Source organism: Anabrus simplex, chromosome 2, assembly GCF_040414725.1.
Source record: "Anabrus simplex isolate iqAnaSimp1 chromosome 2, ASM4041472v1, whole genome shotgun sequence".
In the NCBI taxonomy this organism is placed as follows: Eukaryota; Metazoa; Arthropoda; class Insecta; order Orthoptera; family Tettigoniidae; genus Anabrus; species Anabrus simplex.
Window position 1 is genome coordinate 645,343,053 of NC_090266.1, and position 26,882 is coordinate 645,369,934.

At 37.8% G+C, this 26,882-nt stretch overlaps 1 protein-coding gene across 7 annotated transcripts in view; it reads left to right on the forward strand.

Annotated features, from left to right (window-relative positions):
- The window catches only part of LOC136864304 (rho GTPase-activating protein 12), a 417,475-nt gene that overhangs the window by 272,398 nt on the left and 118,195 nt on the right, over positions 1 to 26,882 (forward strand). For all 7 annotated transcript variants that reach the window (XM_067141113.2, XM_067141110.2, XM_067141116.2 and 4 more), the window contains 2 exons: positions 5,925 to 6,026; positions 21,950 to 22,071. In XM_067141113.2, the coding sequence (XP_066997214.2) occupies positions 5,925 to 6,026; positions 21,950 to 22,071 (224 nt within the window). The remainder of the gene's footprint in view (positions 1 to 5,924; positions 6,027 to 21,949; positions 22,072 to 26,882) is intronic.

Consider the following 26,882-nt stretch of genomic DNA (forward strand, 5'->3'; position numbering starts at 1 on the left):
GGAAGCTATTTTCATATCCCTGTCAGTGTGTTTGATAAGTGTGCTATTAAATGTTGAGGAGCACTCTGAGAATTCTGCCTTGAGGGCTCACATGTCAAGGTTGGTAGGGATACGGTGGGCATATTAGGGTGAAAAATATTATTGGTGAATGGGGCATGTTCAACAATCGTTATGCTTTTTCATTCTGTGAGAGAAATTTTGTTAAGGTGGAAGGCAGTGGACAGTGAAATCAAATGTGGACCAAGGCAAAGGAAATGTACACCTGGGACCCTTAAAGAACAACACACAGCCTAATTTGTTAAAAGTACAGGTCCTGGAACAGGTAATAATTCCTGGCAAGAACCTTGGACACACTAACTGATGAAGATACCAAGGGGAGAGGTGAAATTTGACACAGTATGATATTTTTTTAGTTCTTTATTTGGTAATATCGTTTTGGTTTTGACTCGGTTAATTTTTAACTGTTATCAAAACTAATTTTCAGTAATAAATTTAACCCGACAATGGTAGCGCCTTTGGTGCATCTTGATATGGTCACGTTGGGTCACTTTGACCCACAAATTATTATTTGATTTGCTTTATATAAAATCTCACATTCTGTAAAATCTCTTTTTGCATATCCTTTAACAGAGTGTTTATAATATAAAAATGCTCATACCTTTATTTATGTCTTTATAATTCAGATACAAATTTATTGAAAAATAATTACAAAAAATAGTAAATGTTCCAAAAATTCACTATATTTACTCGAATATTGAAAAAACACAAAAAAGATTACACTGGAATGTTTTCTAGGTTAATATAGACCATACATAAGTTCGTTTTCAAATGGACATCATACTAAAATTTTCAATGTTTTTCACATGAACTTTTGCTGTGCCATAAATCTGGGAAAATGAACTAAACTTAACGAACTTCAAAATCAAGTGATGATTTTACAAAAAAAACGGAGATGATACGCAAGTTTACACAAAAACAGTTTCTTACTGCACTAAGGCACTACTTTAGGCACTCTCCAGGAGCCTAGGCAGGTCAGTTCCCCATGGTTTCTACACATGCACTTCATGCAGATCGCACAGGTTTGGTAACTTTTGTTCCCAGTTCTGGGGCACAGTGCTCGTCTATTTCAGGTTCTTCAGGGATTGGATACTCTTCTTTCAGGATGTGAATTATTTCTGATCTTCACTTATGGCTAAGATTTCCAGGCTGCAAACGGTATCTCACGCAAGGAAGGGTCAGTTCCTTGGCAAGTTGTATCAGGAACTGCCACCTTATGAGATGCCTGTCTTTGTTATTCCAAGCATAGACAATGAATGCATTTATAGCTGTAATGTCCATAAAATGAAAGAATTCTCTTAGGGGCCATCTATTGAATTTTCTTCCCACGCTCGCAGTGGGTCGTGATTGCCTCAAACTATTTATTTATTCATTTATTTTGCTACTATCCTCGTCAACTCGTAAGTTTGAACTTACTGGTGACTATTGCATTGTGTAGAGGGATGAGAGTTAGGAAGGAAGTGAGAGGGACGCTGCAGTGTTACCATTGGTGGAGATGGGACTAACAGAAATATAAGTGCGCAGGGTCATAGTGACCCACAGCTACCGTTCTCAGATTAAACAACTTAGTTATTTCTTTTTGAAGTATAATACCCTTACCTTATGTGTTTCTTTATCAGGTAGTTTATAAATTTATTACTCAAAATTAGTTTTGGCAGACTGAAGAACCTAACAGTTGTAAAAAATAAATTTAAAACAAGGGTATGATTAGGGATAAGTTGTTGGAATGTTCACTATTGTTACCAACAATTAACTATGATGATGGTAATGATGTATTTGCTTGACAAAAAGCAAGAAGGGAAATGGTTTCATTTGCTTCATCATAATTCGTGAGTTGTAACTTGTAAAACTCATTTCTCTTAAAATCTATCTATGAATAAATGTTTTGTCATGGTTATTTCAAAAAAGGGCAGAAATATTAGTGAATTTAATTTTTTTTTAAAGTTATCTCGAGTCCTCTTTAATAGATCAATGTTTGCACGTAACATTGTTCCTGGAAAATGAACACTGAAGAAAAAACTGTGTTAAACATCAGACTTTTTTGGAACTTTATTTCTTCAAGAAATCCAAGTGTACTTTGAAAATGGTGATATTTTTCAGCGTGTTTTCTCAACTCAGTCCTCAGTACATCGAGGATGGCAGTAGGCCTAAATGTGTTTATGTGGATGTTTATGGAGCCGTTCAACAAAACTTGTCCATTTCTGGATTCATCAGGAGCTAAAGTTCTTCCTTTGCATATCTGCTATGTGTTCTTGAAGACCATATTTTTCTCTTTGCCAGGCTTTCTAAGGAAACAAAATTATCTTGTAAAATTAATTCAGAGAGAGCTATAATACATTAGAACTTTCCTCATATACAGAGTTTCATCCTGAAGCTTAGATGTTGTGTTGAACATTTCTAGTATGGTTCACCATAATATGGCCATAAATGCCATTTCAAATGACTTTAGTTTCTCCCATGGCATGGAAGCTTCCTTTCTAGGTTAGCTTTTTCACTGGTATGTTCCGAGCTGTCAGTGGAGATATGGTGTGGAATGATGAATAAGATTGAGTGGTGTTTTTAAAGCCGGCCCCATGGTGTAGGGGTAGCGTGCCTGCCTCTCGCCCTGAAGCCCCGGGTTCGATTCCCGGCCAGGTCAGGGATTTTTCTCTCGACCTGAGGGCTGGTTCGAAGTCCAGTCAGCCTACGTAGTTAGGATTGAGGAGCTATCTGACGGTGAGATGACGGCCCCGGTCTCGGAAGCCCAGAATAACAGCCGAGAGGATGTGTTGTGCTGACCACACGAGTTAGGGATTGGAATAACTTGCCAAGGGAGTTCAATAAATTTCCAATTTCTTTGCAATAATTTAAGAAAAGGCTAGGAAAACAATAGATAGGGAATCTGCCACCTGGGCAACTGTCCTAAATGCAGATCAGTAGTGATTGATTGATTATGACATTACCAGTATTTGAAATAAAATTCAAGGTCTGAATTATACCAGGCCAGACTTCTACCAGTTTTCAACACACACAATGGCAAGTTGACCATCGTGTTTAAAAAAGAAAACTGTTAGCTTCTTCAGTGTGTCAAAACTGCTTTATGAATAAATAAAATTTAGAAAATACCTGAAAAAGGAAAACAATAACAGATTATACCTGATAAAGAAACAATTAAAATAGAATAACTTGTCACATTCTTGAAAGAACATAAAATTCTATAAAATCACACACTTGCCATCAGCACAGATATTAAAATATTACACATCAAAAGTAATAAAAAAATTATATATAAAGGAGTAAATAGAAATTCACATTGCAGAAAAGCCAACTAGAATAACATCAATAATCATGCGCACCTAGAAGATTCACCAGTAATGTCTGCCTTATCAACTGTCGATGGTAGGTTCTGCGCCTACCATGGTTGTAACGGGTAACAGAGAATCAGGGTTCGATTCCGGAGAGGGAGCCTGAGAAATGGCTACCACATCCAAGGAAGGCAGCAGGCGCGCAAATTACCCACTCCCGGCACAGGGAGGTAGTGACGAAAAATAACGATACGAGACTCATCTGAGGCCCCATAATCGGAATGAGTACACTTTAAATCCTTTAACAAGTATCCATTGGAGGGCAAGTCTGGTGCCAGCAGCGGCGGTAATTCCAGTTCCAATAGTGTATATTAAAGTTGTTGCAGTTAAAAAGCTCGTAGTTGGATTTGTGTCCTACGCTGTCGGTTCATCGCTCGTCGGTGTCTAACTGGCATGGTTCATGGGACATCCTGCTGGTGGTGGTGAGTCAAAACTCTGCTTAAATAAATCAATCTACATTCAGTAAAGCACAACATTTTGAACTCCATTATAATTACGTAATTTATTAAGTTTCTAATATTCATTAAACACCCTTTAAGATATTTTCATAACAATCTATAATAATAATAATAATAATAATAATAATAATAATAATAATATACTTAAGCATACAGCTAACTTCTGTTCAGTGCAGGTGGCTTCTCGAAAGCTCCCTCCGTGGATCAGTGGTAGAGTGTAGGTCTCCAGATCCCAAGGTACGGGTTCAAACCCAGCAGACTTAATGGGATTTTTGAAGAGCGGAACAAAGTCCATTCGACATTCTATGTTGTATTATATTGGCATGTAAAAGATCTCTGGTGATATATTTGGTGTTTACCCGTTATAATTCATTAAAACTCAGTCATAGATGCCCAAGATAATATTTTGCAGCCGACAGTATTCATGGCAACAGGAACAGCACAAGCAATTTAAAGCTCATCAGAATCTGATGAAGTGGATATACTATTCTAACTTGCCATCAGACGAAGCGTGAGCATGAGGGCAGTAAGTTACCTGTCTTCATACCACATGCAGTGAGATCATCAACCTCCCCTTTACGCTGACTCTGCTCAACGTGAGGTGACAGTTGTGTGTTTCTGTTTATTATTATTATTATTATTATTATTATTATTATTATTATTATTATTATTATTATTATTATTATTATTATTATTATTATTATTATTATTATTATTATTATTATTATTATTATTATTATTATTATTATTATTATTATTATTATTATTATTATTATTATTATTATTATTATTATTATTATTATTATTATTATTATTATTATTATTATTATTATTATTATTATTATTATTATTATTATTATTATTATTATTATTATTATTATTATTATTATTATTATTATTATTATTATTATTATTATTATTATTATTATTATTATTATTATTATTATTATTATTATTATTATTATTATTATTATTATTATTATTATTATTATTATTATTATTATTATTATTATTATTATTATTATTAAGCTATAATTACAACTCCAGGAAGACCCATGACATCACCGAAACGTGATGTAATGGAAAGTTACAGTAAACAAGCCAGCAGGTACAATGCCATTGCCAATGTATTGCATGATGTCACAATCGTAGGTGGACCATTGAGGAGAGAAGAACCACATGGAGGAGTAATTCATTAATAGAAGTTGCAACATTTCAACAATTATTGCAAGGGTGGACACAGGTTTTAACATAAATGTTCTTTTTATTTATTTTTTTACATTGCACCGACATAGATAGGGCTTATGGTGACGATAGGGCAGGAAAGACCTAGGAATGGGAAGGAAGCAGCCATGGCCGTAAGTCAAAGAGAAAGGCCCAGACAAACACTGCTACTACTTGCTTCACCTTCTTTATTTAATTTTCTTTTTAAATTAATAAAAGCTGTTATTTTCCCTGCCTCTTTCGTTAATTCACCATCCCTAGCCTCCTTCTCTTTCTGCCATTTTTTAAAATATTTTGCACCACCAGGCTTGGACTTCCCACTACTACTCATGTCTCAGTGATATTCATGTGCAGTTGTTCAAAATATTGTAAATATACTAAACTTGAAATGTATCTGTATGTTAATACAGCCTCAACTAGCAGAATGGTAAAGCTAACCTTAGGTATAAACCATTATGAGAAACTACACAGGCACACAGCTGACTGTTACCAGCAGCAACACTAAGATTTGTCTCTATGCATGCGCTTCGCACTTGCTTCTGGCCCAGCCAGCCTGCGAGAGTTGAACCAATTTTCATGACTGAAATATACTTTTTCCTCCATAACGGTGTGTGCATTTTAGTGGCCTTGGCAGACTGATATGTAATAGCAACTTCTGGCTCAGTGAGGAAAGCAATGAGAAACTACCTCATGCCTCATTTCCCTACTGTGCCTCTTTAGTGAATCCTAAGCCGTTTATGGCAGCTGACGGCAGAGCTGTTGAGGATCAAAGCAGCCTTCGGGCTGAATGCTCAACATACATTATCTTTTTATGAAGTGTGCCGATTTCTTTGTGTTACAGTGGTTTTCATCTACTGATCATGAAGGACGAGTATATTTCTTTGAAGAAAACAGCGTGGAATCTTCATGGACCCTGCCAAAAGTCAGTGTTGATGATAGTGAGGTAAGTTTTTTCAGATGTCTGCTATGGCACATTTTGTGTATGAATTTTCTTTTAATCTATGTAAAGACAGAGTTATTTTAAGAAAACTATTGAATGTTTTCATAATATAGCTGTATCTTGCCTGTTTTATTATGTAGGTAGATTATAGTGAGTTAATTAGTAAAACCCCTTGAAGGGACCAAACTATCATAATAACACCAGTATTGAAGCTGAAAATTTTATGTTGAGAACACTTGTCTTGAAAACTAGGGTGAGTGAAACATTATTTACTTTCTATATAACTTCAGAAATGTTATGATTTTTACATATGATCTTTATTAGCCCAGTTTTTAATATCCCAGTCTTCCAGAGTACCTCGTTAGTTGGATGCAGCTTCTTTATGCCAGTGTCAAAAAACTATATGCAAGGTGCTGTACAAGCATCTACAGTACTAGGGCTTCACCCTATTACCACTTCTGTTCATCCTGCGATGGACACTGTTACTACAGAGCTACATCAACCGATACACCAGATCCTTCTGTACACTGACGACATAATGCCAGCTGCTGAAAACACCAAACTCTAGAATGGAACGGTCGGTTGTTGCAACATGAGCTGTGACTAAACAAAAATAAAACTGAATATGTGTCATACCCACAAAAAAAAAAAGAAACAATCCAAGTTGATTACTGAGGCATGATAGTGAAGTAGCATCATCAATGGCTTTTTACAAAGGCAGTCCAAGATAGAATTCTGGCCAGTGCATGTGGAAAGTTTTAAATGAGAAGTCACGTCCATCTGGTTTGTATTTCATGTAAAACTGAAGATCCCCTGCTTATGATCACTACATGATCAATCATGTAAAACTATGAGCTTGTTTCCAAATTGATGAGAAGGACCTGCCGCGAGCAACGAAGTTGAAGTATCTTGGGTCTGCGGTTGCTGACGATGTCCAATTGACCAAAGAGATGAATGCAAGGATTAATGCAGCATGGATGAAATGATGATTATAGGGGAATTACATTACTGAATATCATCTATAAAGTATTTTCAAATATCCTATTACAATATCTGACTCCATATGCTGAAGAGAGATTGGATAAAGCACAATGTGGCTTCAGGCGAAATAGGAGCACAGTAGGCCAAATATTCGTGGTACGTCAAACGATGGAAAAATGCTATGAGCATAACATAGATCTACATATGTTGTTTGTAGATTTTAGACAAGCATTTGACAGTATATACAAGGATAAGCTTATGAATATATGGAGACAATAGGAATACCACAGAAACTGATTAGGATGTTCAGAATCACTTTGGGAGAAGTAAGGGCAAAGGTGATGATGGATGGAAGAATTGGAAACGAGTTTGCTCTTAATACAGGAGTCAGACAAGGTGATGCACTCGCAGCTACTTTGTTTAATCTGGCAATTAACCAAGTCCTTGAAAAAATTATGGATACCGGAAATATTGTATATAAATCTAAACAAATTTGTGTGTATGCATATGATGTAGTGTTAATGGCCAGGAATGATGGATATTTGAAGGAAATGTTTCTTGAAATGGAGGAAGCAGGAAAACGGATAGGATTGGTGGTGAATGACAGTAAATCTAAGTATATGCATGTGACTGTTATAGAGGGGGGAAGAAGTCAAGATAATTTGAAAATAAATGGGCATAGTTTTGAGAATGTACGAAGTTGAGTATTAGGGAACCATGTTGACAAACAATAACAGAATAAGTGAGGAGATATATCGTAGAATAATAGCTGGAAACAGGGCCTATTATGCAAATCTTACATTATTTAAATCTCGTCTATTGTCTAAACCTACAAAATTCAAAATGTATAAGACCCTTATTAGACCTGTAGTGACATATGGCTCAGAAGTTTGGAACCTTTTAGATGATGATGCAAATAAATTAAAAATATTTGAAAGAAAGATTATTAGACGAATATATGGCCCAATTCAAGACCAGAATGGTTGAAGGATAAGGACGAATGCTGAAATACAGAGCATATTAGACCAGGAGGATATAGTTAGATTTATTAAGGCACAGAGACTGCGATGGCTTGGCCATGTGTAAAGAATGGAGGAAGATCGAATGCCAAGGAAAGTAGTTAAATCCCGAATAGATAAAAGACGGCGACAAGGAAGGCCCCGTAATAGATGGAGCGATGAAGCTGAAGCCGACCTGAGGGCAATGAACATCCGTCCATGGAGACCAGCCGCTCAGGATCGAAGCAGATGGTGGACTATCGTAGAAGAGGCCAAGACTCACACAGGGCTGTAGCGCCGGATAAGTAAGTAAGTAAGGATGAAATGATGAACAACAAATGTTGCCTGGGATTACTGGATGAAAGATCCTCTGAAATCAAAGATCTATCCTACCATCATCCACCCTGTTGCACTCTATGGTACTAAACATTGATTGTCTGCAAAAAAAAAAAAAAAAAGAACAGGCAGAATATTGACTGCATAATATGGAGACAAAGATGTTGAGATGATTAGCCATCGCCTCTAGGTTGAGTTGTGTTTTCAACGCCAATAAATGATGAACAACAAATGTTGCCTGGGATTACTGGATGAAAGATCCTCTGAAATCAAAGATCTATCCGACCATCATCCATTGGCATTGGGTCAGTTCGAGGAGGTACTGTATAGCGTGACATTCTACTAATTTAGACATCTGTTGTAAGTAGAAGCAAATACCATTGCAAAGGTCAACTGATTTGCAACATAGCAACATCAAAAGAGTAAATTCACACCCTGACATGGCCCATGACTGAATGAAATGATACCTGCAGAGCCACATAGTAGACCCTGCCACTGGGCAGAACATATGTTGATGAATGTGATGATCATGGTGAAGTTTGTATTATTATTATTATTATTATTATTATTATTATTATTATTATTATTATTATTATTATTATTATTATTATTATTATTATTATTATTGAAATATTGTGGTTTCCAGTGGTGTAAGAAGGTGCCGGGGTGAATGGGTGGACAGAAAAGATCAGAGTATAGTTTAAAACACTGAATTTTGAAATTTTATTCCTTATCCTTTTTCTGTTTTTAATTTTAAAATTTGATAGATAATCTGAGTAAGTAACAATAATAACAATTCAGGAGTTCGTCAGCTCATATAATAAGGTTGGATTATAAGTCCAGATCAGGTACAAAATTGACAAAGAATGAGCGTTATCCCTCTAAAGGTACACTATATCAAAGAGCATAATTGCTCCACTCAATTATACTTTAGGAGAATGAGCTCCAAAATTTACTACAGTCCAGCCTCTCAAAGGCACAAGTTTCTTATCCAACTTTAACACTAGATGACTTCATAAACAGTGTTTGCTGTCATTTCTGCTCGACAATCTGATCCACAATCATCTATGAATAATTAGAATTTAAACAGGGGCAATAAGTGCCCATTCTAAATGGCCTAAATATACAAAGAAAAAAGGTTGAAGAGAATCAGCCATGAACAAAATGCTAGGAGGCAAAACACATGCACTCCTTTTGAAATACACTTTGAAAAACACTTAAAATCCTATATGGGCTTATGGCCCGAAGTTACAGAGGCTAAGCCTATGCTGCAGAGGGTGACTAGATGGCAAAATATTAAGTTCCAAAATAGAGTTAAAAATTTAGAGTTTTAGAATATCATAGTCGCCCCCATACCAAGTTGAATTGGAATTAATAGAGGGTGAACACTCTTAATTCCCTAAGTTATATCTTTCCCAGCAGGGATTTGAATAGAGTCCTTAGACTTGCCTGAAAATTTACATTTAAACAATGATATTAAACTTTGGGAATTTACATTAAGAAAGAATTTTGAAACCTTCCCCTCAAGTTAACTTTCTGGAGCTATTGCATTTTTAAAAGATGTCTGCCATTACCTTGAGCTGGTGGGCCTTCCAACGATGGGCAAAGCTGCCCCTGCCTCCACATAAAACTGTATGCACTCTTGACTGGAGCGATGAAGAAGACACAATGGCCCAAAAGCGCCCAGCTTATATAGCAGAGGGGGAAGTTCCAGAACTCTCTAGGCAGAATGCCTGTCTGTATACACCCCCAATTTTAATTGGCTACAAAAATATTTACAAAAATGTCTGTTTGGTCCATAACATATGGAAGAAGGAAGCATTAGCAGTGCTGATAACCTTAGCACATAAAAAAAGCAATTTACAAACACGTAAGGTTTACCAACTTAGACAAAATTAAATTCCCTAAAAAAAATAATTGTCCGTCCTCCCGCCAGAGGGGGCACATAAGTCGATAGTAGAGACATCCGAAGATTAAAGGGCCAAACTTCTTCAAATACACAGTTTCAGATTCATAACCCAGATGGCCTTCTAGCAACCGCGCAGTTCAAATGAACGGAGAAGGTGTACCTCTGGTACAACAATAATTATATTATTATTATTATTATTATTATTATTATTATTATTATTATTATTATTATTATTATTATTATTACAGTGCTCAAAAAAGTTTTGCACATTCTTGTGTAGTGCACTTTTCATTTTGCTGTGTGTATATGAAGGGTATATCAAAGAACAACAATATGCTGTCAGGTATGCAAAAGCAACAGAAATGCAACAAAAGAATAAAGTTATTATAGTGAGATTTTTTAAACAAAATTATCGCTTATTGTGTGGCAATTCAATACTATGTGTAGCCACCTCAAGCCCTCAGTCATGTTTGAACACATCGAGGCATACTCACCACCAAAGAATCCAACTTGTTTTGAGACAGATTATCCAACTCTTGGATAACAGCTTTGGCCAGCTGATGAATGTTAGCAGGAGGATTAGGACAATCATCAGTTGCTCTCCTCACTTCATGCTATGTATGTACAACACAGTTTATGTCAGCAGAATGTGCATGCCACTGTATGCTATGTGTCTCAAGGAACTGATTGACCACTCTGGTTCGATGGTCGTAAGTCACCCACTAGTGTAAAGTCCTCGTCTACAATGGCAGCAAATTATCTAACAGGATGTTTTCTCTATATACCAGACCAGTCCTCTTACTCTGGAGATAGAAATTAGAGGTATACATCAAACATGATCACACCCCAAAACATGACAGACCCCCATTGCTGCTGATGCGCTACGAGATGAAGGGCTTGTTCCATCTCTCTCTGGACCATCTCCAAATTCTAATGCTCCTGTTGCACTCTATGGTACCAAGTATTGATTGCCTGCAAAAAAGGCAGAACATTGACTGAATAATATAGGGACGAAGATACTAAGATGATTAGCTATTGCATCTAGATAATGATAGTGACTTCATCAGAAAAAAACTTTCACTGTTCTTGATGCCATGACTATAAGTTGTTGCCCACTTCACATGAGTTGCCCTATTGTGTAGTTTAAAAGGAGCTTGTGACAGTGGCCTTCTTGATATCTGTCATTCATTGTGCAACCGATTTTGTACTGTCTGATCTGATACATTCACTCCGGTGTCCCTCCAAAGATCCTGGCAGAATGATGTGGGAGTAGCAGTGGGTCTACAGCATGCTGAAAGCAAACAATACTGATCATCCACCCCCGTTGTCTATCAGCAACCATTTCTGTCTTCCTGAACTTTTACCAAACTCTAACTCACTCCAACATGAGGTGTGTCATCCACTTCTCACCATCCTTCTTGCAACAGTGTCACAATTTTAATTTGTTCAGTAGCAGAAATTAGTACTCCTGTCATGTGTGCCTCAGTCGTACACATGCTGTGTATACACCATCGACCTTACAAGTGATGTTGTTAAACTGACCAACATAACAATACCTCCTATTATATAATAGGAATTAATTGAGGGATGTTCCACCATTCAACACAATATATAATACATACATGCCTGCCAACTTTTGAAATAAGCTATCAGTAAAACTCATGCGCAACGAAAAAATCTAAGGATTTTCGACATACCCCGGCTTGACAAAAATAATAATACTTCTGGGCTACAAAATACAATAATTCATGCTTTAAACAGGATATTTCAGTGAAATCAAATCTACTTACATCATAGGCCAATGATTTGTAGATGAAAATAACAATCAAGAAATAACAATCAAGAAGAAATCCATGTTAAACAGCAGCAGGCATGGTGAATATTAGTTTAGAGCATACATAACAGGACTTCCCTGATAAATTAAGCAGATATGTAATAATTGAAAAAGGCTTTACAAACTTGTTTAACATAACACAGGCAAGAAAGAATATAATACACACTGCAAATCACACGCTAGTTCGTCTTTAAAGTCATAGTTGTGGTCTTTTTAGCTTTCTGCTAAACGTCTTGAGAAAATATTTTTTGTCATAACAAGGACCAGAACTCCTGGTCTTCAAAATAGAAATAGACTCCAGGGATTCATTGGACATGGATGATCTGAACTCTATTCTATTTTACTTCACAAGGCTGAAAACACGTTCACATTCTGCATTGCTATGGGGAATGGTGAAAATAGAGAGCATTACCCTAGAAATTCGATTATACTTAAGAAGTCCATCGGCTCCACGAATTCTTGATATTTGTGCCCAACTGGAATCGCTCACAGCATTTTGATTTGCAACCAAAGTGTCATCTACCTGAAGAGCTGTGAACTGCCTCTGAAGCTCATTCACCACCTCATCTGTAGTTTCATTCTCTTCCTTGCATAACATGATAGGAAACTTTTCCAAAAAAAAAGAACGAATGGAAGAAAACTGTGCATCTTCAATTTTGTCTAACCTAGACTCTTGAGCATGCTTTAACACATCATCCTTGAGTGGAAACTTGTTGATGATGTAGTCACAGGCAGTACAAAAGTAGTTTCTCACTGATGAAAAGAAAAGGGATTTATCTGTATCCTGGAGATCATTCACTATGTTTGAAGTCTGAATGCCAATAACTAACTCATCATCACTTCTTTGATTTTGAATGAAGTTGTACTCATCTTTAAGCAATGAGGAGCTTTTGACAATTTTGGGCTTAACAAACCTGGTGAACAACTGCTTTAGCAAATCCATTAGAAGTTCTAATAAAAAGTGAACTTGTGGGGAAGAAGTCTGAAGGGCAACATTGAATTTGTCAAATACAGGAGTAGTCAAGGAAGGAAAGTGCAAAAGGCCTTGTTCAAGTTTGAGGATAGGAACATAAACAATTTTTCCTCACATGTTGTATCAGAAGTCTTGCTCTTCAGGATGGGTTTGTCACATTTAGAAGAATATGCTGGGGCATGTGTAGTAGCAGAATCAGGAATTATCTTCTTCTGATACTCTTTGGATCCACTTTGTTCAACTCTAGGTATTCTGAAAGATGTCAAGCTTGTGGAAATGTTTTGGGTACATAATATTACTTCCTCCTTGAAGAAAGAAAGAAGCGGATCCCACTGGTCCCATAGTCTCCAAACATCAGCCTAAGGATAACCACCTAGTATTTTCTTTGCCTCTTTATTGTGCAAGTTCTGAAATTTCTGAAGGCGTTCTTTCCTTTCAACACTCTTCTCTAAGAAATAAAATATATCAACAAGGATCTCATCCACTTTAAGTGGTAATCTTCCAGCACCTTTTTCAGCTGTTAGATTAATCAGGTGGCAAATGCAACCTATGATGGCAATACCTGGTTGAACTTCCTTCAGAACTGCTGAAATCCCATATTTTTGTACTATCATAACAGGAGCATTGTCAGAGCAGAAAGCCACATAGTTTTCAATTGGTATGTTATGAGAATTCAGCTGTGATAACATCAGGTTACTTATGTTTCGCCCTGTTGAGTCCCCCTCTAACGCTGGTGTGGATAGCACAGTGCTCACTACTTTTTCCCGTGGAATATCGTAGAAGGTAACAACAATAGGATGCAACTTGGCATTCATATCATTGCTTCCATCCGTTGCCAAAGAAAATGATCCGTTCTGAAGGCACTCAACAACTTCAGAAGATGCATTTTTTGCCATTTTATTTACAATGCATGTCGTTTTCATACGACCACAACTGTATTTCTTTGCAACTTCCGATCTGGGAAACATCATCTTAAATAAAGCACCAGCATGATCAGCCGCACTTAAAGGCACATTGTGTTCCACCAAAAAGGAAGTAAACAGACACTCGGCCCTAATTATGTCACTGTCAACGTTTCCAGACTTTGCAGAAAAGGTGCTGATTTTCTTGTTATCTTCCTTCGATTTAATGTAACTTACATGTTTACCGCACTTCACATGATTACTTAAATCGTTTCTTCCACTATGTGCAATATTAATATCACACCCACATACCGTGCAAAAGGCAAATTTTTCTCCCTTTCTTGATTTTAGTATGCATGGAAAATCAACAGAATATGATTCTTTAAATGTCTGGTAGTACTGTTTCTTGTTGGATTTATTCATGATTATCTACAATAGGAATATAGCATATAAAAATGTCTGAGAAAAAATATATCTATATCCATTGAAACATCAAAAGGAACCCGGATCACTGAACGTCACATAAAATTATAACAGAAACACTCAAGGCAGTTAAACACTTCATTAAAACATGCCAAAGCACACAAAGTCTTAAACCACTAAATGAACACGACGCCAACCTCATGAACAAAGAATATGCACATGGTAAAAAATGTACACACGTGGAACGAATGTAATTCTTCTTCTTTATAATTTAATGGGCTTCGCTAATAGCAGTATACCATCACTGGAATGAGTGTAATTAGTCCAACGAATACAGGAAACTGCGAAGCACGAAGTTATAACACAAAAACTCGAACATTTCATTAAAATATGTCATAACCTTACGATGCCAACAAAGAACAACAATCACGTGGTAAAAGAATATAGGTTAAATCACAAAAAGTGAACGGAGTGGAACAAAGGATTTGTGAAGCAGAGCCTGTCAACACCTAAGATTCACATGGAAGAACTGTTATCCCGGCTTTAAATTAACTTCCAATAACGACACAAACATCACACGGTTAAAAATACCAATCACATCAAAGAATGAGTTATCGACTATCGTGGACTTGCCTTCGACCAAGACCAAGCATGCTTCGACCCAAGCAAACAATCGATTGTACAGAAGTGGAGTGATTATCGAATGTTAATGTTTCAATTTTTTGTCCACGAAGTCGTAAAATGACACCGTCCATCCGTAAAACCATAAAATGCTGCAATTTCCAAAAATTTTACACATGGACCGTAAAAGTTGGCAGGTATGATAAACATAATATTTATTAAGTGAAAACCCTTGGAATCATCATCAGTTCACACTAAATAAATAAATCAAGGGATCTTAACAACAATCAACATGAAATCTGCCTTTAAATATATTTACAATGATTGACATGGGTTATATGACATAAAACACATTAATATTTATAGAACGTTATATTTGTGGTGAACTTGTGTTGAGAAAAGACCGAAGAAACATTACTGCCTTCGTGAGAAAGGTCTATGATGCGTATTTCAGAGTGAAGCTGGGCGACGTCAATAAAGCATGGGCTCCACAGCTCGTGTGTGTTGTATGTGTAGAAGATTTACGATGGTGGGTGGCAGTAAACAAGAAGTCATTACCATTTGGTATCCCTTTGGTTTGAGGGGAACAACAGAATCATACCAACGACTAATACTTCTGCTCTTGTAAGGTTACAGGTTTCAATAAGAAAAACAAGAAGAGTTGAGTATCAGAACAACATTCACTCAGCGATTTGTCCTGTTCCACATAGCCGGGATATAGCTAAACTACACTCTCTGCAGACATCAGATATGGACGACAGTGACAACACAGATACCGTGCAGAGACGGATGATACTGAATTTGAAGTACGCACAGATGAGGGCCCTCTTCTGTTCACTCAGCTAGATCTAAATGATTTAGTCCGTGATCTGGGACTGACAAAGGATAAATTAGAACTCCTTGAGTCAAGACTGCATGAAAGACATAAAACACATTAATATTTACATAACGTCCTGTGATCCAGGTCATAGATGACTGCAGTGCGTTTGTACAATGTTGAACAGAGCTTTAAGATAATGCATAAAAACTTGAAGTTGAGGAATACTGTGAGGTTCTGATTTGTTACTATTGATATAAGAAACATATGTTAAAATGTTCAAATATTCGTAGTTGAATTGTCGATGGAGGGTAAAAACAAGAAATCAAACTTGACGATCTTCTATAAAGTGTCTATGTTAATACAATGTGCAGTTAAAATGATTAGCTGAGGAGTTGGGGGAACTTCCTTCATTGTTTTGTAACATCTGCTTGATTGTTGAAACTATTGCTGTTATTGTTGTTGAAGTAAAAGTTGAATGATGGTATGGCCTTGGTTGTATGGCACACTATCGTAAACGGTGGATGTCTGAGGAAGGAGAAGAAAGAAAAAAATGAGAACTGATGTGTGTGTTCGGCCATACCATCATTCAACTTTTATTTCAACAACAATAACAGTGACAGTTTCAACAACCAAGCAGATGTTACAAAACAACGAAGAATGTTCCCCCAACTCCTCAGCTAATCGTTTTAACTGCAAATTGTATTAACATAGACACTTTACAAGATCGTCAAGTGTGATACATGCTCCATTGACGATTCAACTACAAATATTTGAACATTTTAACATATGTTTCTTATATCCACAGTAACAAATCAGAACCTCACAGTATTCCTCAACTTAAGTTTTTATGCATTATCTTAAAGCTCTGTTCAACTTTGTACAAACGCACTGCAGTCATCTGTGACCTGGATCCCACGACGTTCTGTAAATACTAATGTGTTTTATGTCGCATAACCCATGTCAACCATTGTAAAAACAGTAGACGCCATTTATTGTAATCACGGATAATGTTATCAACTGAATTATATAATCACCTTTATGAAGTCCCGTACGGACAAATACTGACACATTGAAAAAATTTCCATTTATTGTGATCATGAATTCGGTTTATGTTATCACATTTGTTTTCAAGGATTTTGTTCTGAAGTATGCGAGTAGAGTGCATACAAAGAAAACACTCTGAACTTTTAAAAACCCTTTTTTACATGGCGCCTGTCTTGGAAGAAACGAGAAAATCTAATGTACAAACGGATGCATGGTGAGCAGAAGGACGCTGATTCTGTCCCTGCTGGGAGGTGGATAGAAGAGTGGCCTAAAATTGCTTCTGAATTCCCTCACGAGTGTTTGCATAATGCTGATGAGACTGCACTGTAGTATCGCGCCTTGCCTGAACACACTTGTTCAAAAATGAAAGTCCTAAAGGCTGTAAAACCTCCAAGGAACGAGTAACAGTTATGCTAATACCAATATAATGGTCCGTTATTGGACATTATAAATTTTCCAGCTAACTCATTCTTGGTTGCCTGTGTTTCGCCCTCGTGTGCTAAGTTAGGCTCATCAGTTGGGACTTAGCACACCACCCAAGACGCAAGGCTAGTGCATACCGTGGAGGCCACTGCATAGGCTACTTGAAGCCACCAGCAGTGCCAGTGCACTATGAGAGCTATGTCTCATTTCCAAAAATAGATGCCTGCCTGGCCATCAGGACAAATATTCTAGGTTCCCTATGGGAATCAACATCTATATCATAACAGTTATGCTGTGTGAGTATGTCTGCTATAAAGAAAAGACTGTTAGTGATTGGGAAAAGTGTAATAGATCTTAAAAATTGCCATGCAGGCAATGCCATGACCCATTTGGCATCTCGTGTGTATTGAAGTTTTCCCTAATGATCTCTCAATGAACTAGTCCAGTGGACTATCATTCCAACTTTAATGCATGGATGACTGCCCTGATGGCTACTGATGTGGGATAATAGGCTTGACCGTGAAATAATTTAGGTGGTTGACAACTGTGCAGCGCACTTTGTGAATTGTGGGCTGAAGAACATCAATGTGGTTTTCTTACCGGCGAATATGACTTTATTAATTCAGCCATGCAATCAAGGGATCATTCACACCATGAAAGCATATTATCGCCATGAAATGCACACAAGAATCTTAGAAAACAGAGGACCGAGCTTGATAGCTACAGTCGCTTAAGTGCGGCCAGTGTCCAGTATTCGGGAGATAGTAGGTTCGAACCCCACTGTCGGCAGCCCTGAAAATGGTTTTCTGTGGTTTCCCATTTTCACACCAGGCAAATGCTGGGGCTGTACCTTAATTAAGGCCACGGCCGCCTCCTTCCCACTCCTAGCCCTTCCCTGTCCCATCGTCGCCATAAGACCTATCTGTGTCGGTGCGACGTAAAGCAACTAGCAAAAAAAAAAAAAAGAAAACAGAGGACTCACATAAAACTAGCGCCAACGTCCTTGCCAAAACAGCCAGCCTTCTCGATGCCCTGCATCTTCTAGCCATGTCATGGGATGTTGTCTCAGCACATACAATAAGGAACTGTTTTGGACATGGGGGATTTTTAAGAGAGTTACCAGAAGTAGAGGAGAATATTGAACTTTGTCCAACAGGCTTAACGGAAGATGAATTTCAGTAATAGATGAACATAGATGAGGGCATCATTACTGATGCAAAACAGACAGAAGACGACATATGTGAGGCATTTACTTCCGCAGAATTAGATATGAGAGGTGAAGAACACGGAGCAGAAGATAGTGATACTGATGATGACGATGTTGCCGAAACTTCCCGAACACCAACGAATGCTGAAATGTGACAGGCGCTAGATATCTTGTGATGAGGTGTTCAGCATAAGTCATTGGACTTCCAACACATTATGAATATGAAAGATTAATTAATGGACTTTTGAGTGACAACCAGAAGCAAACAACAATTAGAGACTATTTTACATAGCTGAAAACAGTTAACTGTATTGCAGTGCTGTGTACTGGTATCCGTTTCATTGTAGTGCATGTAGGTTATGAATCAGTGTTTCATAGTAGTGCATGTAGGTTATGAATAAATACTGTAGGCTACCTGCCCAGAGAGAAGGCATTACCTTCTAGGTGGCCTGCCCCTCCCCTCCGGGGATGGGAATGAAAACCTTCCCTAGGTCCTAGGTCCTGTAGGCTACCTATCAATTTTTTGGCTGCTATTGTCAATCGGTTAATGTTATCAAATTACCTGCGTCCCAGAGTGGTCACTGTATATTTAAAGGGAGATTTCATTTTGATTGTTGTTAAGATCTTTTAACTCTTTATAGGTCTTTGGGATATTATCTTCCCACCTCGTATATATGTAACGGTTTTAGGGAGATTATCTTTCCGGCTGTTTCAGAACATGCAGTTCCACTTGCCAGTGTAAAAGGGCTGCACAGTTTCATTTCAAACTTAATAACCTGATCGCTACTACCACCTAGATCACTAGGTGGGAAGTATATATCCCAGTGGTTCCTAGCGCGCGTGCAGTGGCAGTCTCATTGTGTTGAGATGCAATGAAACGATGTTTATAGTAAGAAGGTGTGGAATACTGAAGACAGAATACTTCTAAAGGTTAGTATATACTTCGGAGATGCAGTTTATCATGTTTTATTCAAGGAGAAAATCTATTTTGCCACAGATATAATAATGATCCATCCATTGTATCAATCAGAATACAAATAACAGAATCAATGGTAATTTCAGAGTTTCTCTGCAACTTAGTAAGATGCTATTTCAAAATTATTCATATATTTTTCAAACTTACTACAATTCGATATTCTAAAACTGTTTTAAGCTTCCCCATATGACGACAGACAAAGATGTTATAGTCATTTGCACTTAGTCAGTACTTGGGTTTTATGTAAGCTCAAGTCCTAATTTTGGTTGGACTATATTTGTGCTATTTAGTTCTCCTAATAAGTAGCTTGAAATCGTAAACATAAGTAAAGCATGTTTCCTCTAATAGTAGCTCGGTAATAATAATAATAATAATAATAATAATAATAATAATAATAATAATAATAATAATTTTATACAGTATTATTTTGGAACTAATTGTAGTAGGCTGATTACTACTGCTCTGAACATGGAAGCAAAGATTGAAGTCTGGCTGGATGAAATATCCGAAGAACAAGCTGTGGACTCGGAAGAAGGTGGAGGCTCTGATGGTGAAGGCCGTGTCCAGGAACTCTGGTAAGCAAAAACAATGGTCAACCCACACAACGTATTATGCTTGGAATTCCTATACATAGTGTCTTATAGGTTCATGTTATCTTTTATTGGCAGGTCAAGAAGTGTAGAAGATAGCAGCTCAAGATTTTTATTACTTCCTGGACAGTATGATTGTCAATTCATACATAGTGTACAAAGCAGAAATGAAAGAGAAGAAAACAAAAGGTACGTCACACCTGAAGTTTAGGTCACAACTAGTAAATGAACTGATACGGTCATTTTCGAGCAAGAAACGCCCTGGTTATTCTCCAGCGAACGGGCGTAGAAGGTGGACAAACAGGTCTGATGGACAAGCAATGAACGAAAATACGGTGAGATTATCAGATATCGGCAGCTTGAGCTCATAAAAGCATATCGTCGCTGTGCACAGTGTAGTACCGAGCAGGAGGAGGAACGCAGTAACATGTTGCGTTATGTAAATCATGCTTTGAACCATATCACAAATCATAAACAGTATTTTCAAAGTTTTCTACATCCAAACTAAATTAGGTTTGAGAGATTTCATTATCATTTTTTATTCCATGGGCTATGTTATTGTATTATGTTGATGTCAATAAAGTAATTAATACGTAATGAGCGCATTATCATAAATATCTTTAAGTGGGAAATTATTATCCCACTGCCCACACACAAACATTACCTATCTGGAACGGTCAGTAGGATAATAATTTCCCACCCCATATTTTATGAAATAAGGTGTAAATCCATAAACTAGTTGTACATCCCTAGTCATACATATATTTCATGTACAAATTAACAATAAAATATATTTTTTTCATACCCCCAGTCTTTTGCCCTATAAAGGGTTAATTTATTTGTTTATTTACTGTGAACTGATGATGATTCCAAGGGAATCAAAATCAGTTTTCACTTAATAAATAATATGAATTTTGTTGAATGGTGGAACATCCCTCAAATAATTCCTATTATATAAGTTATACATCAACACAGAAATGAAAATCATAATTTATGATACCTCCTATTAGACAAATAGATATTTGTTCAGGAAGTAACAAATGGTTACTGGAGGTTTACTATTGCTATCTGTCTTGGACATTGGCCTTCAGTGTATACTGTAAACATGTTTGAAGTACCATGACATAGCATGTGAAATCATAATATGCAAGACTTTTTCTGGGCACTGTATTATTATTTACCTCTAGATGAGATTTTAGGATATCTTTAATATAGACCTCCTTTTCTTTTTACCAAATTGTGCATTCAAGTGAGTAAGTTTAGAAAGAGTGGGAGTGTTCAATATGGAAATGTGAAACAATTTTGTTGTATTATTATGACTTGAATGTGTACAAAGTCTCTGTAAGACCTGTGAATTTACCTCCTCAAAGGTATTTTGTTATATTCACTGAATGTAACTCACACACCATCCATCTTGCAGCAGCCACCAGTCAATGTTCGAGGTACTACAGAAAATTCCTGTCATTTTATTATGCTATTAACAACTGGTTTCTCATGTTTGTAAATTTTATTTGGTCATACTGATTGTTGAATATTTTTGTTTTTATTATAGATTATTTAGAGTAATGCAGTTACATGTTTAAACTTGTTCTCTTGCTACCTACTCCATCAGATTATCCTTGAATTTGTCTTTTATTGTTTAGAGTAGCATTAATCCTTAAAAGAACAATGCCTATTACACATTAGCTGTAGCTTTGTCCTCAAAGAAGGTTTAATCTTTGTACTGTCAGTGTGTATAGTATCTGAGGCTTTTCTCTAGATTTTGTACTCTTATTGCAGGAAATTGCTTGGTTGATGTATATATATATCTTTTTTCTTTTCCAAGTTCCTAGGCACCTGATGCAATTGTAGAACCAAATGATAACTGCTTATATTTTATTCATCTGTAGGTTTCTGTGAAGAAATCTGCTCTTGATGTGCCGGTTGATCCATTACTGCGTGTTAAGGAAGGAGAGAAGAGATCTACTTCCAGAATTACAAAAGCTCGATCTCTGCTGGTAACAGACAAAAAGTAAGTGATTTCTTCTACTGGAAAAATTAATTTTTGATTTGGAAAAAAAAAACATGTTGTTGCTGAAGTTGCTATGTCCTTCTGTTTCATATATTAGTCCCTTTTGTCTTATTGTGTTGTTAATGATCTCTGTATTAAGGATTCAGTCGAACCAAAACTGGAAAACTGTATCTGTTAATATCTCCTTGACAGTATATTCTGAAAGTATTGTAAATAAAGTCTTGAGATGAGACTGTACTTCGTGGAAACCTTTAAATATATTATAAACATTATCAACTGACTTTTAATACTATGAGTACTAAATTAAGTGTTCTTTGTATGCAAGAAAATCAGAAGAGAGAAGTAAATGCATGGTAAACTTTACCACAATAATAATAATAATACATGTATTGTGGAATCTGTGAGTTTTCTTTCTCTCTTGCTCGGGCCTAGTAGTGGTCACTTAGCAGGCTGAAGCTTATCAGTGCTGTAGCACCATGGGGTTTCTTTGTTTGTAAGGTAACATTGACTTAATTTTAAGTCATACTTAAAAGTTCATTGAAGGTTTGGAACTTTAAAATAAACAGTTCCAAAAAAAAAAACAATTAAAGTAATCATGGTACCCAATAGGTCTTATCACAAAAAATTAACTCTTCTATCCAAGATCATATCCTGCACACAACTGCACGTGATTGCTTGAACCTAGATCTTGTGTACATAACACACAGTAATGACTAAAGATAGTAATTATAGGCACAAATAGGTTAGAATGCAAACTTATTTGAACAAGGCGCAAGTGTAATCTTGCCCCAGTACAGTTATGCCAGTAAGTTGCATAAATTTTTGGGGTTCTGCAAATCTCACTGCAGAACTGTCGTGCGGGTGCATGACACTTGTGCCTTGGTTAAATACAATGTACAGTACCATCGTCGGCTGTAACTCTATCCGAGTATATATAACTTCTTCCTGCATAAAGTGAGTGGTTCAACTCAGTTTATGCATGTGTTTGCAATGACTGAACAGACCAATCTTGCCATAAAACATACGCCCACACAAATCACATTGAGTGGATGGAGGGGGGTGGGGTTGTAATTGATGAAGCTTTCTTGCTTGTCGCTTGGCCTCTTGATGTCTGCGGTGTTCTCTTTCAAACAAGTTGACAGCGGTGGATGTAGTATTCCGCCACAGTGAACGGTCCACAGCACATTCCTCCCATCTTTGTATATTTATACCAGTTGTCTTCATGATGTGTTTCAGCTGGTCCTTAGAACGCTTAATAGGGTCTCCACGAGGTCTACCGCCAGAGCAAAGTTCATCATAAAGAATTTGGCAGGGACGCCTGGTATCACTCATGCGGTGAACATAGCCTAACCATCTCAGTTGATGAGCGATGATTGTTGCCTCAATGCTATTTAACTGCACTTTGTTGAGAACTGCAGTGTTGGTCACATAGTCCTCCCAATTAATATTCAAGATGTACTGTATCTCAGTTTTTGTTGGTGGAAGTGCTCATGTTTTTTGATATCACGGCAAGAGAGTGTCCAAGTTTCACAGCCATACAGAAGCGTAGAAATTACAACAGCTTTGGTCACCATGAGTTTGATATGCAGTTTTAGGTCATTATTCATGAAGACTCTGTGCATTAACCGTCCGAATGCTGCATGAGCAGCCCCAATTCTTTTATCAACATCTTGTTCGCAGGTACACCGTTTAGACAAGATGCTTCCAAGATATGAAAAGTGATCAACCTGCTCCAGTGTTGTATCTAAGATGGAGATACTGAACTCAGGAAGAGTTCATCCTGGGGCAGGCTGTGCAAGTACCTTTTTTTTTCTTTCACATTAATGGCAAGACCAAAGTGATCGCATGCAGTTTTAAAGCAGTTGACTGACTGTTGTAGATCTGCAGGTGTTAGGGCAGGACATGCGGTGTCATCGGCATACTGCAGTTCTGTCACCCGGGTAACCAGAGTACGTCTTTGTGAGCAAAGTCTTGCCAGATTGAAAAGGCCTCCATCAAAATAAAATTTAATCTCCATGCCTAAGTTGTTTGCAGATGATTCATGCAGCATGGTGGCCATGTACAGTGCAAAGAGTGTAGGAGCAAGCACACAGCCTTGTTTCAATCCATGAGTGATTGGGAATGAATCTGATACTGTGTTACCATGAAGAATCTGTGCAGACATGCCATCATGAAGAGCTTGAACCAATTCCACATAATGTTCAGGACATCCAAAATGTCTCAATACATTCCACATAGCAGATCTTGGTACTGAATCATAGGCTTTTTCCAGACCATAGAAAACTAAATACAGAGGCTGCTGTTGCTCTCTGCATTTTTCCTGGAGTTGTCTAGCACAGAAGATCACATCAGTTGTGCCTCTGGAGGTTCGGAAACCACATTGAGACTCAGGCAAAATCCTCTCTAAGATAACTTGGAGCCAGTTTAATAGAATTCTTGCGAGAATGTTACCTGCAGTTGAAAAAAGCAATATACCACGGTAGTTCCCACGTACACTACGATTGCCTTTCTTGAATATAGTGATGATGGTAGCATTCTTCAAGTCGTCAGGTACTTCTCGAGTTTCCCAAATCAAGAGGATGAGTGTGAAAAGTGTAGTCTTCAGGGGTATACCTCTATTTTGTATCAGTTTCAAAGGGATGTTATCAGGAACAGGAGCCTTTCTTGGTTTTAATTGATTGAGTGCTTTGATGAAATCTCTGTATGTAGGTGGAACTGCCATCCATGGTTGTTGGGGCTGCTGAGGGACATTATGAAGAAAGTCCTCAGCAATATTGGAGGCATGATTTAGAAGCGCAGAGAAATGTTCCTTCCAACACACTAAAATTTCTCCATTATCAGTTAAAATGATGGAGTTGTCAGCAGTCTTCAATAACTCCGATGAAGATCGAATTGGACCATATATCTCCTTTATGCCAGCATAGAAGTTCTTCAGGTCATTTGGGCATCAGATAGTCATTGCAGTTCTTCAGATTTTTGTTGCCACCAGTTATTCTTGATTTCCCTAATTTGTGCCTGACATTTTTCTTTAATTTCCTAGAAATGTGATTTCTTCACATTGGAAGACGGATCTTGTAGATAGGATAGATGGGCTTCCCATTAGGCATTGATCAGACACTTCAGACACTTCTTCATTATTTTCATCAAGCCAGCCTTGTCTTTTTTTCCTCACAAAATCAGTTGTTTCCTCAGCTGACACAGTGATGGACTTCTGAAGTATGACCCACTCCTGATTTGTACTATCACTGCTGACTGGATGACTAGCCAGTTTGTGTGGGATTCTCAACCGGCAAAAAAGGAGCTTATGATCTGTCCAGCAATCGTCAACATTTTTTGCGGTCCTTGTAACAAGGACATCTTTTTTTTTATCACATTGCCTGGTGATGACATAGTCAAGGATGTGCCAGTGCTCTGAGCGAGGATGCATCCCAGTCAAGGATGTGTGAGTGCTCTGAGTGAGGATGCATCCAAAAGGTCTTGTAGCGATTAGGCAGGCGGAACTGAGTATTGGTAATGAAGAGTTCATGTTCAGCACATAAACCAAGGAGCAGCAGACCATTGGCATTACAGTTGCCAAGTCCATGTTTTCCCATCACATTGCTCCATAATTGGTGATCTTTACAAACTCTGGCATTAAAATAACCAAGTAGTAAGAGCTTGTCTCTTGGTGGTACTTCGGTGATGGTAGCGCTCAGCAGGTTGTAGAATTGGTCTTTAGCTTCTACATCAGCATCCAAGGTGGGAGCATATGCAGAGATGAGGGTCATGGATTTAGCTCCAGAGACTGGAATTTGGAGAGTCATAATTCTTTCGCTGACAGTTTGATAATCATTCACCAATGTGGTCTTTACAGTGAATTTAACACCATGAACGCGGTGTTCTCTCTCATCTTTTCCCTTCCAGAAGATTGTGTAACCTGAGCTGAACTCTGTAAGTTTACCTTCGCTGGACAGTTTGGTTTCAATGTTCATTCGTCGAAGCTCATGGGTGACAAGCGCTGTTCTTCTCTCAGGTCTGTTATTGTCTTTCAAATCAAGTAGGGTTCAAACATTCCAGGTTCCTATATTCAAAGTTTTGGTAATCTTCGTTTTTCAATCCCATAAGGGGTGACCCGCTGGGTGCGGCCTCCCAGCCAGCTGAAAGTGTGACTACCGATGTTTAGCCCAAATTTTCTAGGGCCTTCCCCATTCAGGATGGGCAGCAGTGATCCTAAATAGGCCTGCCCAAACACAGATGCAGGACCAAATTCCTGAATAGTCACGGGGTCTCAGAAAGATGACCATCACATATCTGCTGCCAATGTGCAGGTCCGAACTAAAGGCTTCCAGTTTCAAGCAACCCGAAAACCTACCTCCACCATCCTTATCCCATCGCCGTTGGACTTGAGTTGAAGGGCGTGACAGCAGGAAAAAGTGCCCCAAGCGGTATCTTGTTTAAGGTGGATCGCAGCTTGCAAGGAAGTGACCCACACACTATGTTCTCGGAACTATACCCTGCGGCACATATGAAATGCGACGTGCAGGTTCTAGTACCATGACTTCTTCTTCCGTCCGTACTGTCGTTGGGCCTAAAACAAAGATGATGGGTTCCAGTGTCATTTCCTACACTGAGGGGACCATCACCCCACCCAAAGGGGCTCATCCGCCCGAGGCCGTTGGCCTCTATGGGGGTTTGAGTTATTTACCGCTGCTCGACACTCGGCATTAGCAGTTTTTACAGCTGGTTGCCAAGCCAGCTAACCCTCCTCCTTTCCCATTCCAGACTAGGGACTGGACAATGGTGGAGTTAATATACAGTATAACACTAAATCA